Source organism: Musca domestica, unplaced genomic scaffold, assembly GCF_030504385.1.
Source record: "Musca domestica strain aabys unplaced genomic scaffold, Musca_domestica.polishedcontigs.V.1.1 3, whole genome shotgun sequence".
NCBI lineage: Eukaryota > Metazoa > Arthropoda > Insecta > Diptera > Muscidae > Musca > Musca domestica.
The window spans coordinates 25,946,733-25,959,964 of NW_026712299.1; the positions used below are offsets into that span (position 1 = coordinate 25,946,733).

The 13,232-nt window shown below is 35.6% G+C and overlaps 1 protein-coding gene across 1 annotated transcript in view; it reads right to left on the reverse strand.

Annotated features, from left to right (window-relative positions):
* LOC101888252 (guanylate cyclase 32E) overlaps window positions 1-13,232 on the reverse strand; it is a 214,722-nt gene that overhangs the window by 9,231 nt on the left and 192,259 nt on the right. The window contains exons 19-21 of the mRNA XM_059124627.1: window positions 10,521-10,704; window positions 6,119-6,259; window positions 498-690 (exon numbers count right to left, since the gene is read on the reverse strand). Coding sequence (XP_058980610.1) covers window positions 498-690; window positions 6,119-6,259; window positions 10,521-10,704 — 518 coding nt within the window. The remainder of the gene's footprint in view (window positions 1-497; window positions 691-6,118; window positions 6,260-10,520; window positions 10,705-13,232) is intronic.

A 13,232-nucleotide genomic window follows, 5' to 3' on the forward strand; every position in this document is an offset into this window, starting at 1 on the left:
AACCACCTTTATATATCAAGCTTATTTTCCAATCTTGATTCTCATTCTAAATTCCAAGTTTTAGCTCTATCTGTTTACATAATGCCATAGGTACCATTTTAGAAGTTTCGTACCATTTTAGAATTTTTCGTAAGCTTAGCATTCGAATTTCCAAAAATTCTTTGCTACATCTATTCTGCACTCCATCAGTGACCTTCATTCCGAATTTCATAAGTCTAAATTTTTACATTTGTCCAATAAAGGGTATTACATTTTTAGTACGTCTTAGTATTTTTCATTCCCTTTTAGTACGAATTTTCCAAACCCCACTTCAAAATTTCAAGCCGTTTCTTCTTGCCGTTGATTCTCGATCAGTCAGTTATTTCACTACTCTTTTGTACATATAGTTATTTTTTATTCAATTATCATCACCACACTGTGCCGCAAGTAATTATCATTTCCAAAAACGAAAAGACAACAATAAAACAAACAAACAGACCATCAAACGACCAACTTACCTTATAAACATCATAGTTGGATATAATCGAGTCGCAACACGTGTATAAATCATTCAACATCTCCACCACCTCGAATGGTGTGCTGGTACTGCAGAGCTCAGTGAAGCCCACAATGTCACTGAAAAGTATTGTCACACAGTCAAAACACTCGGCCTCAACGGGTTCGCCTCGTTTCAAGGATTCTGCCACAGATCTGAAATTTAAATTCAAACGTCAGTTGCAGAGAGCAAAGGCTCATTAGGATGAAATTTTGTGACGTTGACGTAATGAAATGTTGAATGCTAACTGTGTTGTTGTGGAAATATTTTTTATACCCTACACCACAAGGTGGTCAGGGTATTATGTCTTTGTGCATTTGTTAGTAACAGGCAAAAGGAAACGAGATAGACCTATAGTTCCTTTTGATGATCTGCATAGAATCACATTCTGAGTCGATTTATGCATGTCCGTCCGTCCGTCTGTCCATGTATTTTTGTAAACAAAGTACAGGTCGCATTTATTGTCCGATCGAGATGAAATTATGCACAGATCATTTGTTTGGCCCAAGGACGAACCCTATTGAAATTGGAGATAATCGGTCAAAATTTAGATATAACTCCCATATATATCTTCGTTCGATTTGCCTTTTATTGTGCACCAAACGTGTAATATCGGCCCGAATTGTATGGAATTTTGCATATACACCCAAATTAGGCCTGAAAATATTTGTGCCAAATTTGATCGAAATCGTTTCAGATATAGCTATAGCTCCCATATATATTGTTCATCCGATTTGTTATTTTTGTCCACCGCAGCCGTAATATGCACTCTGCAACAACAATACTTGGGAAAATATATTAAATACAGCTCAGAAATACATTTCCTAAACTTTATCGAGATCGGTTCAGATTTGGATATAGCTCCCATAAATAACTTCGTCCGATTTACCTTTTATTGTGCACCAAACGTCTAATATTTGTCCAAATGGGATGGAATTTGGCACTTACGACCGAATTGAGTCTTGAAGCTAGTACGTCAAATTTGGTGAAGATCGGTTCAGATATAGCTATAGCTCCCATATATATTATTCATCCGATTTGTTATATTTGTTACCCACAACCGTAATATGCACTCCGTAACAACGATATTCAGGGAAATATATCAAATACAGCTCGGAAATATCTTTGCCAAATTTTATCGAGATCGGTTCAGATTTGGATATAGTTCCCATATATATCTTTATCCGATTTCAAATTAATTGTGCTCCAAATGGGCAATACAATTCCGAATTTAAAAGATACAAATGCTTCGGCATATTTAGTCCTTTGAACTTTAAATTATAATTATAATCATAGCGTTTATGATTGATTTTAATTGTGATGCACAGCTCTACTAAATTAGCAAAGTGGTGTAGGGTATCATAAAGTCGGCCCCGCCCGACTTTAAGACTTTCTTTACTGGTTTAAAATTTATTTCTGAAAACAATGAATTGATGAATGTGTGGACAATTTCAGGCATTTTGTTGGACAAAAATAAATACAATTTTTTCTTATCTTCTTGGGTACATAAGGCTTTGGAATGCAGTTTTTCTTCCTAAAAAGCTCGAAGACTTAAATAATTTGAATATATATTATATAAGTTCAAATGTTTTAATTTTAATTCGAGAATAGCTTTGTAATTCGTATACTTTAAAAAATAAGTCTTCGGTAAGTCGAATTATAAAATTAATTTCAATTATTGCAATAATAGTATGAACTACTTCATTTGCTTAACAAAAGCAGTAAGGGAAGGTCAAAAGTCGGGTATAGCCGACTTCATGACACCCTACACTAATATGCGTATTTAGCTGAGCTCCCGAAACAAAAAAAAGTTTATATTGGGAATTTATGTGAAGTAGATCATACCAACTATGAACCTTATTAGTATGCGTATCATGGCTTTAGAGTAGTCACAATTTGGGGGACTTTATCCAGCTTAAATAGATTTTCAACAAATTTGACGAAGGATTTTGTACCTCTAGTATCAAATATGAAAATACCTATCCCATTTGAGCTGATATTACATATATGATGGACAAATCGAAGGAAGATGTATATCGAAGCTCTATAAAAATCTGAACCGATCTCGATAGAATTTGGCAGAGTTAATTTCGAGCTGTATTTGATGTCCGGTATCAAATATCATTGTTGTGGAGTGCAAATTAAGCATGTGAGGGACTTTAACACCAAATCGGATGAAACATATGTATATGGGAGCTAAAGCTATATCTGAACGGATATTTACCAAAATTTGAAGTACTTGCTTCTGGGCTGAATTCCGTCGAAAGTGCCAAAATGCAGTTCATTTGAGCTGATATTAGCCGTTGGTGCACAATAAATTTCATATCGGATAAAGATATACACAGGGTGAGATGAAAAAACTGCAACCAACTTTAGACTGCTGTCATTTCAGCAACATCAGCAGAAATGGTTCGAAAAGTAAAGAAGCGACTTGGTCGAAACTCGCGTCGCAGTAGCCAAAAATGCCTCGTGATAAGAACATATCGCAATATTCCATCCGGCAAATATTGAAAAATAAGCTCGGAGTAAAGCCATTGAAATTCCAAAAAGTGCAAGAATTTACACCGCAACAGAAAGAAAATAGACTTAAAAGAGCTAAAGAGTTGCTTCGCTTGGCTGAAAGTGGTAAACTGCCGAATTTGGTTTTCTCCGCTTCCGATGAGAAAACATTTGTTGTGCATCAGTTTGTAAACAAACGAAATGATCGTGTTTACATTCCAAAGAGGTCAGCTGAAAACGTGCACCTTCGCTTGGCCAACAGAACTCAAGCGCCGGCCATGGTGATGGTGTGGGCCGCCATAACAGCCGATGGTCGCTATCCCCTAGTATTAATCGACCATGGCATCAGAATAAATGCCGAATATTATCCCGAATATATTCTGGAGGGTGTATTAAAGCCTTGGGCACGCAAACATTTTGGCCGCAGACCTTGGACATTCCAACAGGACTCAGCATCATCGCACTCAGCACGCGCAACCCAAGAATGGTTACAAAATGAGGTTCCTCGCTTTATTTTCAGCGCACAATGGCCACCAAAATCTCCGGATACCAATCCGTTGGCCTATTGTGTCTGGAGTATTTTGGAAAGCAAGGATGGCACTAAAAAATACCAAAGTGTCGATCACCTCAAGCAAGTGCTTCGCCGGGAATGGGCCAAAAAACTGCAGAGCATCATTCGGGCAGCATGTGACGGTTTCATGGCCGTTTGAAGGCCATAATTCGTGCCAAAGGTGACCAATTCGAACAAATCTAAACTTATTCTAAAATTTAATGCTATTTCCGAATTTTTTTCTTTTGTTCAACAAAATTAAAAATTAAAAATTATGGCGTTTGACTTTGTTGCAGTTTTTCTATCTCACCCTATGTAGGGAGTTACCGTTATTTTGGGGCCATATATATGGACCTGCAAATTTCTGTTACGGTAGTAGTAGTACCCATTAAGAAGTGCACATACGAAATTTTAACAATTCCTGTAAATAATGTATTTAAAATCATCAAAATACCGAAAATCTGGAGGTACCTATATTTAGGGGCTATACGATGGCCTGGACCAGCATAGACAATTTTCTGTCACATGCAGTAGAACCCAATACGAATTGCAAATACGAAATGTTAAACAATTCCGGTGAATAAAATCGCTGGAATCAGCAATATACCGAATATAGGGAGGTACCTATATTAGGGGGGGGCATACGAACCCCTGGACCTGCATAGACAATTTTCTGTCTCGCACTGTAGTACCTATTAGGAATTTCAAACACGAAATGTGAAACACTTTCGGTGAATAATGTCGCTAAAATCATCAAAATACCGAATATAGGAATTTCAATTTATTTTTAATTCCAAAAGTCCTGCAGGCTAAATACACGTTTGAGTAAAATTGTATCAACCTATTTCAATTTGTTCGTAAGTTAGAGTTATTTTCCCAGACGGACGGTAAAATCGACAAAGAATTTTATGCTGATCAAGAATATATATACTTTACAGGGTCTCAAATGTATATTTCGAGGCGTTACAAACGGAATAACAAACTTAATATACCCTCCATACATATATTCTAATATATGGTGAAGGATGAAATAATGTTGTCCAAAATTGTTAATGAAGAAAAATTTGAAAATAATTGTATGAATGGTGTTTTACACCGATCTTTCGACGATTTAAAAAAGTTCAGAGAAATGGGACTACTGAGTCTGTAAAGACAACACGTTCAAAATTGCTCTTTCACTGGACTTTTCCGATAACAAACGACATCCATTCATAAATTATTGTGGTAAATTATTGGGTCAACGAACACTCCTAATATTAATAGATGTTAGGGGTTAGAGTACTTTGAAGGACTAAACAACATTTTTATACCCTCCACCTTGGAAAGGAGGGTATATTAACTTTGTCATTCCGTTTGTAACATCCTTATATATTCGTCGTAGAACCCATAAAGTATATATATTCATAATCAGCATAAAATTCTAAGTCGATTTAACGATGTCTGTCTGTCTGTCTGTCCGTCTGTCTGTTGAAATCACGATACAGCCCACATTATTTGACGTAGAGCACCAAAATTTAGCGGAGCTATTTGCATTGTGTCTAGGATGGTTGGTATTGAAAATGAGATATATCGGTCCACGTTCTGGTATAGTCCCCATATAACGGTACCTCCCGATATTAGGTATTTTGATGATTTATGCCACATTTTTTCACGGATTTGTCTAAAAATTGGTATTTGTTGGTCATAATGGGTTCCAGCTCCGGTGGCGAAACATTGCATGCATGGGTCCATGATTTGATATAGCCCCTATAAAACGGTACATCCCGATATTCGGTATTTTTATGGTTTTTGCCACATTTTTTCACTGATTTGTCTAAAAATTGGTATTTGTCATAATGGGTCCTAGTTCGTGTGGCGAAACATTGTAATTATAGGTCCACGTTTTGGTGTAGCCCCCATATAACGGTACCTCCCGATATTCGGTATTTTTATGGTTTTTGCCACTTTTTTTCACTGATTTGTCTAAAAATTGGTATTAGTGGGTCATAATGGGTCCTAGTTCGTGTAGCGAACCATTGTAATTATAGGTCCACGTTTTGGTATAGCCCCCATATAACGGTACCTCCCGATATTCGGTAATTTAATGGTTTTTGCCACATTTCTTCTAATGTTTCTTTTACTCTAAGGTGAAGGGTATTAAAAGCTTGGCCCGGCCAAACTTAGTGTTTTTTTACTTGTTGAATTTAACTTCTCCTCATGGTGGGCATTACAATCTCGACCTGGCCGAACTTAGCGTCAATGTTACTTGTTTAGCGATGTTCACTTTACTATTGCTCAATTACATGCAGAAAACGCAAATCAGTTTTTCGCTGCACTTTCGCAGGGCTTTACCTCAAAATGCAGCTGAATACTAATATGTTTTGAAAAATCTACATTCTTAAAAAGGTAGATTGTGTAAAGAATACGAAAGATTTTATGTGTATATCTAGAGGAGAATATACGTCTACCCTCCGCGCGAGGTATATTCATTTTGTTTAAAATATGAAACTTCTCCTACTCTAAGTTGTTGAATTTTGTGAAAACTTTAACCTTACCTTGGCAGCATTTGATTTAGCAGCATATCGGTTTTTTTCTTCTCTTCATATAGTTGGGTGGTGCGCTCCTGTACCAATCCTTCCAAATTGTATGCATATTTTTCCATAATTGACAGCATATTATCAAAAATATTTGGTTTTCTGAAATGAAATGAAACGAAAAAAAGCAATGCAACGATTTGTCAGATACAGGGAGGGCAGGAGAAAAGGCCAATACATGTGAATCCAATCAAAAGCATATAAACATAAATCAAAAGCATGGACGTGAACATAATAACTAATTGAGCTACTGGCGAATAGTAGTGGATCATTTGGCATTTAAATATTATTTTGAAAAATTGCATTTCTGCTAAATACTCAAAGGTGTATATGTGTGTTGGGGTTTTTGTTGATGTTTTTGCACACAATTGTAACTTTACAAAGTGAAAACCCAGTAAACAATTTTTGCCGAATTCGGTCCGATTTCTGTCAGAATCTCTGAAAAAATGTCCGATTCTGATTCCGAATTCCTTCCGATTTCGGTACGAAAGTTGTATGGACGTGGTCACCGAATTCGGAAAGATTTTCTGAAAAAAATCTGAAAAAATATTAGATTTTCTGGACGAATTCGGTCCGAATTCGGTGAAAATTCTTGAAAAAATAGGAGAAAAAATTAGATTTTCGGAAAAGATTCGGAGGACAACTCCGAATTTCTGAAAGAAATCGGGCAGAATTCGTCTGGAAATTCGGCGGAATATTCAGATTTTCTAAAAGAAATCGGTCAGAATTCAAAAGAAAATTCGGAATAAAATTCAGATTTTCTGAAAAAAAAACGCTCAGAATTCGGGAGAAAGTTCCGATTTTCTGAAAGAATCGTTCAGAATTCGGAAGAAATATCAAAAAAATCGTCACACCACTTAAAAATGAAAAAAAAAAAAAACAAACAAACAATTAAAAAACAAACAATTTATTTCGGGTTTCGTAAAAATGTAGTTTAAATATTACATCTATAATACATTTACATTATAAATATTATTTTTATTAGGAACATAACATACAGTAGCACGTTTCTGTTTCAACTGCTAAACAAGAACTAAAAATTAAAAGCAGTGCACACAGAAAACCGGTTTTTGCAATTTTTTTCCATCATATTTTTTTGGGAACGAAAGAGAAAGAGGCTGATTCACAACAACAACAAAACGCACATTTTTACAACGGAAAATCTAACAGTTCACAATAACAATAATAAATAGCATTTTTGCTTTGCGCTTTGTTGTTGTTGAGATCTTGAAATGAATGATCACAACAACAACTACTATGGGAGAGAATGTGTCAAACCACCACCATCCGCTTACATGTGGGAGAGAATATGCCAGAGCAATAGACAATCTACTCTCTCCGTTTGTACATTTTTCGAGTTTTTTTCGCTTAAAAACACAGGAAAATGTGCAGAAATTCTAAAAAAAAACGTTTAGAAAATCGGACCAATTTCTATCAGAAATTTCTGAAAAAAACGTCAGAAATTTCGGAAAAAAATCTAAAATCAGAGCAGTCGGAAAAAATTGTTTACTGGGAAGCCACTAATTCCTACACACACACTCACAAAAAGCTAACATTACATGATCCGATAATAACTAACTATTTTACAAAAGGAAACAAAAAAAATATTTAAAATTGGCGGTAATTTAAAAATATATAATATGTGTGGAAATATGTATGTGTTATTTACATATTGTATAATATGAATTTCATTTTCACAATTTGAGTTTTTTCAAATGCTAAACTTTTTTTTAAATTTTTCAAATGCTAAACTTTTTTTGTGGCTGGCATTAAATGTTTCCCAAAAAAATTTAGATTTTCTCTCCACATAAAAAAAGTAATAGTGTTGAGGTTGAATACCACCTCAACTCCCTGAGGTCGTAGAGAAGGTAATTAGGTTAGCTGGTAGTTAAGCTCAGTCTAATGAGAGATAGCACTATTTAAAAAGTGGTTTGAAATGTAAAGGAATATTTTTTTAAAAGACATATTTTGATGGCTAATAATCATGAAATTGGGAGGACCCATTGAATGGGGCTTTGTTCAAATGTGGACAAACCCCTAAAAAATTATTTAACTCCATTAGAAATGTGGTAATCGATTAAAATTTAACCACTTATGGTTTTTGGATCCTTGAGTTGACCCTGACTGCCACTGAGCCTAAAAGGTTAGGATCGAATCGAAAGTCCTCACTAATCGTGTGCTATTAAAAAACTGTAAAAAAAGCAGCTAAGTTCAGCCGAGCCGACTTTTAATACCCTCCACCATCTTTAAAAAATTCCAAAAATTCCGTCGAAAATACCGCTCAAAGGAAAACCGTTATATGGAAGCCATACGAAGACATTGTCCTGCATATACAATTTCTTTACGCAAAGTAAATATATTCTTGATCAGCGTAAAATTCTAAGACATCTGTCCGCCTGTTGTAATCACGCTAGAGTCAAAACGAATAAAGATAGGAAGCTACAATTTTGCACAGATCAGTCTTTTGTCTGCAGGCAGGTCAAGTTCGAAGCCCCCATAGCACGGTACCACCCTATTTTCGGTATTTTGATCATTTTAGCCACATTTTCCAATGGAATTGTCTGAAAATCCACATAAGGAGTTCTTTTTGAGTACTTCACCGTCTGGAAGAGAATTGTTTCTATGGTCCACGATATCGTATAGTCCCCCTTCAACGGTACCACCCGATATTCAGCATTTGGATCATTTTAGTCATATTTTCCAATGGAATTGTCTGAAAATCCACACTGGGTTTTTCTCTGAGTACTTTTCCAATGGAGTTGTTTGAAAATCCGCACAAGGAGTTCTCTATGGGTACTTTACCCTCTGTAAGATTATTGTCTATATAGGTCCACGACATCGTTTATTCCCAATATAACGGTAGCTCCCTATATTTGCTATATTGATGATTTTAGCAACATTTTTTTAATCAAATTGTCTAAAAATCCATATTAGAAGTTCTTTCCAAGCACTTTACTCCCTGGAAGAGAAATATCTGTATAGGATCAAGATATCGTATAGCCCCCATACAACGGTACCCCCAGATATTAGATATTTGGCGATTTTAGGGACGTTATTCACCGAAGTTGTTTCAAATTACGTACCTAGAATTCGTAATGGGTACTATAGCCTATGACAAAAAATTGCTTATGCAGGCCCACGTCTTCGTATAGCCTCCATATAGTGGTACATCCCAATATTCAGCGATTTTATTTTGATGATTTTAGCGACATCATTCACTGGAGTTGTTTCAAATTTTTTATTTAGAGTTCATAATGGGAACTACAGTCTATGACAAAAAATTGTCTATGCAGGTCCAGGGACTCGTACAAGCCCCATATATCAGCACCTCCCTATATTCGGTATTTTTATTATTTTAGCTACATTATTCACGGATTTTTTCAAGTTTCGTATTTCAATATTGTAATGGCTTATGACGAAAGTTGCCCATGCAGGTCTACGTCTTCGTATAGACCCCAATATAACAGCTATATTCGGTATTTTTAAGATTTTAACAGAATTTTTGGCGATTGTTTTTTTTTTTTAAATTTCCAAATTGGTTCCAAATGGTGGAAGGTATTCATAGTTCGGCCCGGTCGAACTTACTGCTATTTTAATTGTTTTGTCATAGCCTGTAGTACCCATTACGAAATTTAAATACGAAATTTAAAACAATTGCGGTAAACATGTTGCTAAAATCATCCAACTGCCGAATATCGGGAGCTATGCTATGTCGTGGACGTTTATAAACAATTCCCTTCCAGTTGGTAAAGTACTCACAAAAACCGCCTTGTGTAGAATTTGAGACAATTCCATTTAAAAATGTGGCTAAAATCATCGAAATACCGAATATGGGGGGGGGGGGTACCGTTATATGGGGGCTATACGATATCGTGGATACTTTGTTGTGTCTAAAATTATTACATCAATGAGTTACAAACGGAATCACGAATTTAATATAGCCTTCAATACTACGTATGCTGGAGGGTATAAAAAGTTGACTAAATCTTGAAAATACCCTAGCGAAGGTGTTACTGTACCACTGGTTATTTACTGCCTAAACGTGGATCAATTTCGAATTTCTTTATACAGATTTGACATTCCTTATGGAACCCCCCTAACAAATGTATTTAACACCATTATAAAATGTGGTAATATGAAATCGGCACCGATTTCAAAATTTATTTTCGAATTTAAATTTAAGATATGGTTTGTGGATCCCTCAGTTGACCCTAGCTTCCACTGAGCTTCCTTACATTGAACCACTCGTTATAAAACTTTGGATCGAATCAAAGGCCCTCACTAACCACTATTTTTAGAAAAAATAACAAAATTTAGTTCTGTAATCTAAAAATTAGCCAAATGAGTTAAATTCAATTCTTACAGTCCAGCTTGCAGTTCCTTTAACTTCATTCGAACCAAGCGTATATCGGGCCGCATTTCGGGATCTTCCTCCCAACACGAACGTAAACATTGTCGCACATATTCGGGTATATCGAGTTGTGATAGAGATGGACGGAATATTCCATGGTGTAAAAGTTCGGGTTTCTTCACATATGCAATAATTTCTGAAAGTAAAAAAAATTGATTTGATTATAGAGATGTAGACATAAAAATATTGAAAAAAAAACAAGCAAAAAAACATTAAGCTCGGCCGGTCCGAACTTTCAATACCCTCCACCTTTGGGTAAAGAAAAATTTTTTATATAAAAGTATCTGAATTCGAACATGTTCCACTTTAAACTAGAAATACTAGTAAGACCGATTGGATAACGCTGTAAAACTTCTCCAAAAAACCATAAAGTGGATGAGGGCTATACCAAAACGAGAACCTCCATAGACAATTTTATACTTCATCTACCAAATCTTCTTAAATACTAAATTTGAAACAATTTCGTGGGTAAATGTGTCTAGGACTATCAAAATACCAAGTATCGGTGGATATGTGCGCTATAGGAAAACGGGGACCTAAAGTTTCAATATACTGCCCTCGGATCTCGAAAACATTATGAACTATGTACAAGTACCAATGTTTAGATAAATCCGTGAAAAAATGTAGCAAAAATCATCAAAATACCGAATATCAGGGGGGTACCATTATGTGGGGGCTATAATAAAACGTGGCCCTATATATACCATGTTCAGCCAACGGATCTAGAACCTACCAATTTTTAGACAAACCCTTGGAAAATGTGATAAAAATCATCAAAATAAAATACCTTATATCGGGAGGTACAGGAGCTAGAACCCAATATGAAAGACCAAAAATGTTAAAGACTATACAAAATGCATTCGGAGCAGATGGTTTGTGTCTATACTGTCTACAATAACAGCTCATGACAGGACCATGTTAATATAAGAAACATAATTACAGAAAAAACCAGTAAAGAAAGTCTTAAAGTCGGGCGGGGCCGATACCCTACACCACTTAGCTAATTTAGTTGAGCTGCGCATAACAATTAAAAGTTTTTATGGGAGAATTCAATCATACACCCTATGATTATAATTATAATTTAAAATTTAAAGGACTAAATACGCCGAAGCATTTGTATCTTTTAAATTCGGACTTGTATTGCCCATTTGGTGCACAATTAATTTGAAATCGGATAAAAATATATATGGGAGCTATATCCAAATCGGAACCGATCTCGATAAAATTTGGCAAAGATATTTCTGAGCTGTATTTGATATATTTCCCTGAATATCGTTGTTACGGAGTGCATATTACGGCTGAGGGTAACAAATATGACAAATCGATGAACAGTATATATGGGAGCTATAGCTATATCTGAACCGATCTTCAGCAAATTTGACATACTAGCTTCTAGACTCAATTCGGTCGTAAGTGCCAAATTTCATCCAATTTGGGCAAATATTAGACGTTTGGTGCACAATCCAAGGTAAATCGGACGAAGTTATATATGAGGGCTATATCCAAATCTGAACCGATCTCGATAAAATTTAATTTCTGAGCTGTATTTGTTAAATTTCCCCAAATATTGTTGTTACAGAGTGGATATTACGGCTGCGGAGGACAAAAATAACAAATCGGATGAACAATATATATGGGAGCTATAGCTATATCTGAACCGATTTCGATCAAATTTGGCATACTTATTTTGAGGTCCAATCTGATCGTACGTGCAAAATTCCATATTATTCGGACTGATATTACACGTTTGGTGCAAAATAAAAGGCAAATCCGACGAAGATATATATGGGAGCTATATCTAAATTTCTACCGATTATCTCCAATTTCAATAGGGTTCGTCCTTGGGCCAAACAAATGATTTGTGCAAAATTTCATCTGGATAGGGCAATAAATGCGAACTGTATTTTGTTTACAAAAATACATGGACAGACGGACAGACGGACGGACGGACATGCATAAATCGACTCAGAATGTGATTCTATGCAGATCATCAAAAGGAACTATGGGTCTATCTCGTTTCCTTTTGCCTGTTACAAACAAATGCACAAAAACATAATACCCTGACCACCTTGTGGTAAATGCCAAATAAAAGTTTGAAAAATCCAAAAATTGGATTGCAAAATTCTATTCCGTAGACTTTCCCAATTAATTGCATATTGCATAAGCGGTTTAAATCGCTTAAGATTGCTAACTATCTTGTTACGATATCATAACAACATATTTTGGCCCATTCCCTGTGAAAACACACATGGTTGCCATATTTTGACTGTCTTGTTCCATCTTTATACTTCCATGTCTTTTCCAATAAGACCAGACTAATTCGTGGAAAATGTGGCGAAAATCACTAAGATACCGAATATCGGGAGGTACCGTTATATCGGGGCCATACAAAAACGTGAACCTATATATACAAAGTTTCGCCACTAAAGCTAGAACCGGTATGACCTACAAATACCAATTTTTAGATAGATCCGTGAAAAAATGTGTCAAATATCATCAAAATACCGAATATCGGGAGGTACCGTTATATGGCGGCTATACCAAAACGTGGACCGATATATCTCATTTTTAATACCAACCATCCAAGACACAATATAAATTGTACAGGCAGACGGACATCGTTAAAACGACTTAGCATTTATGAGGTCTACGACGAATATTGAG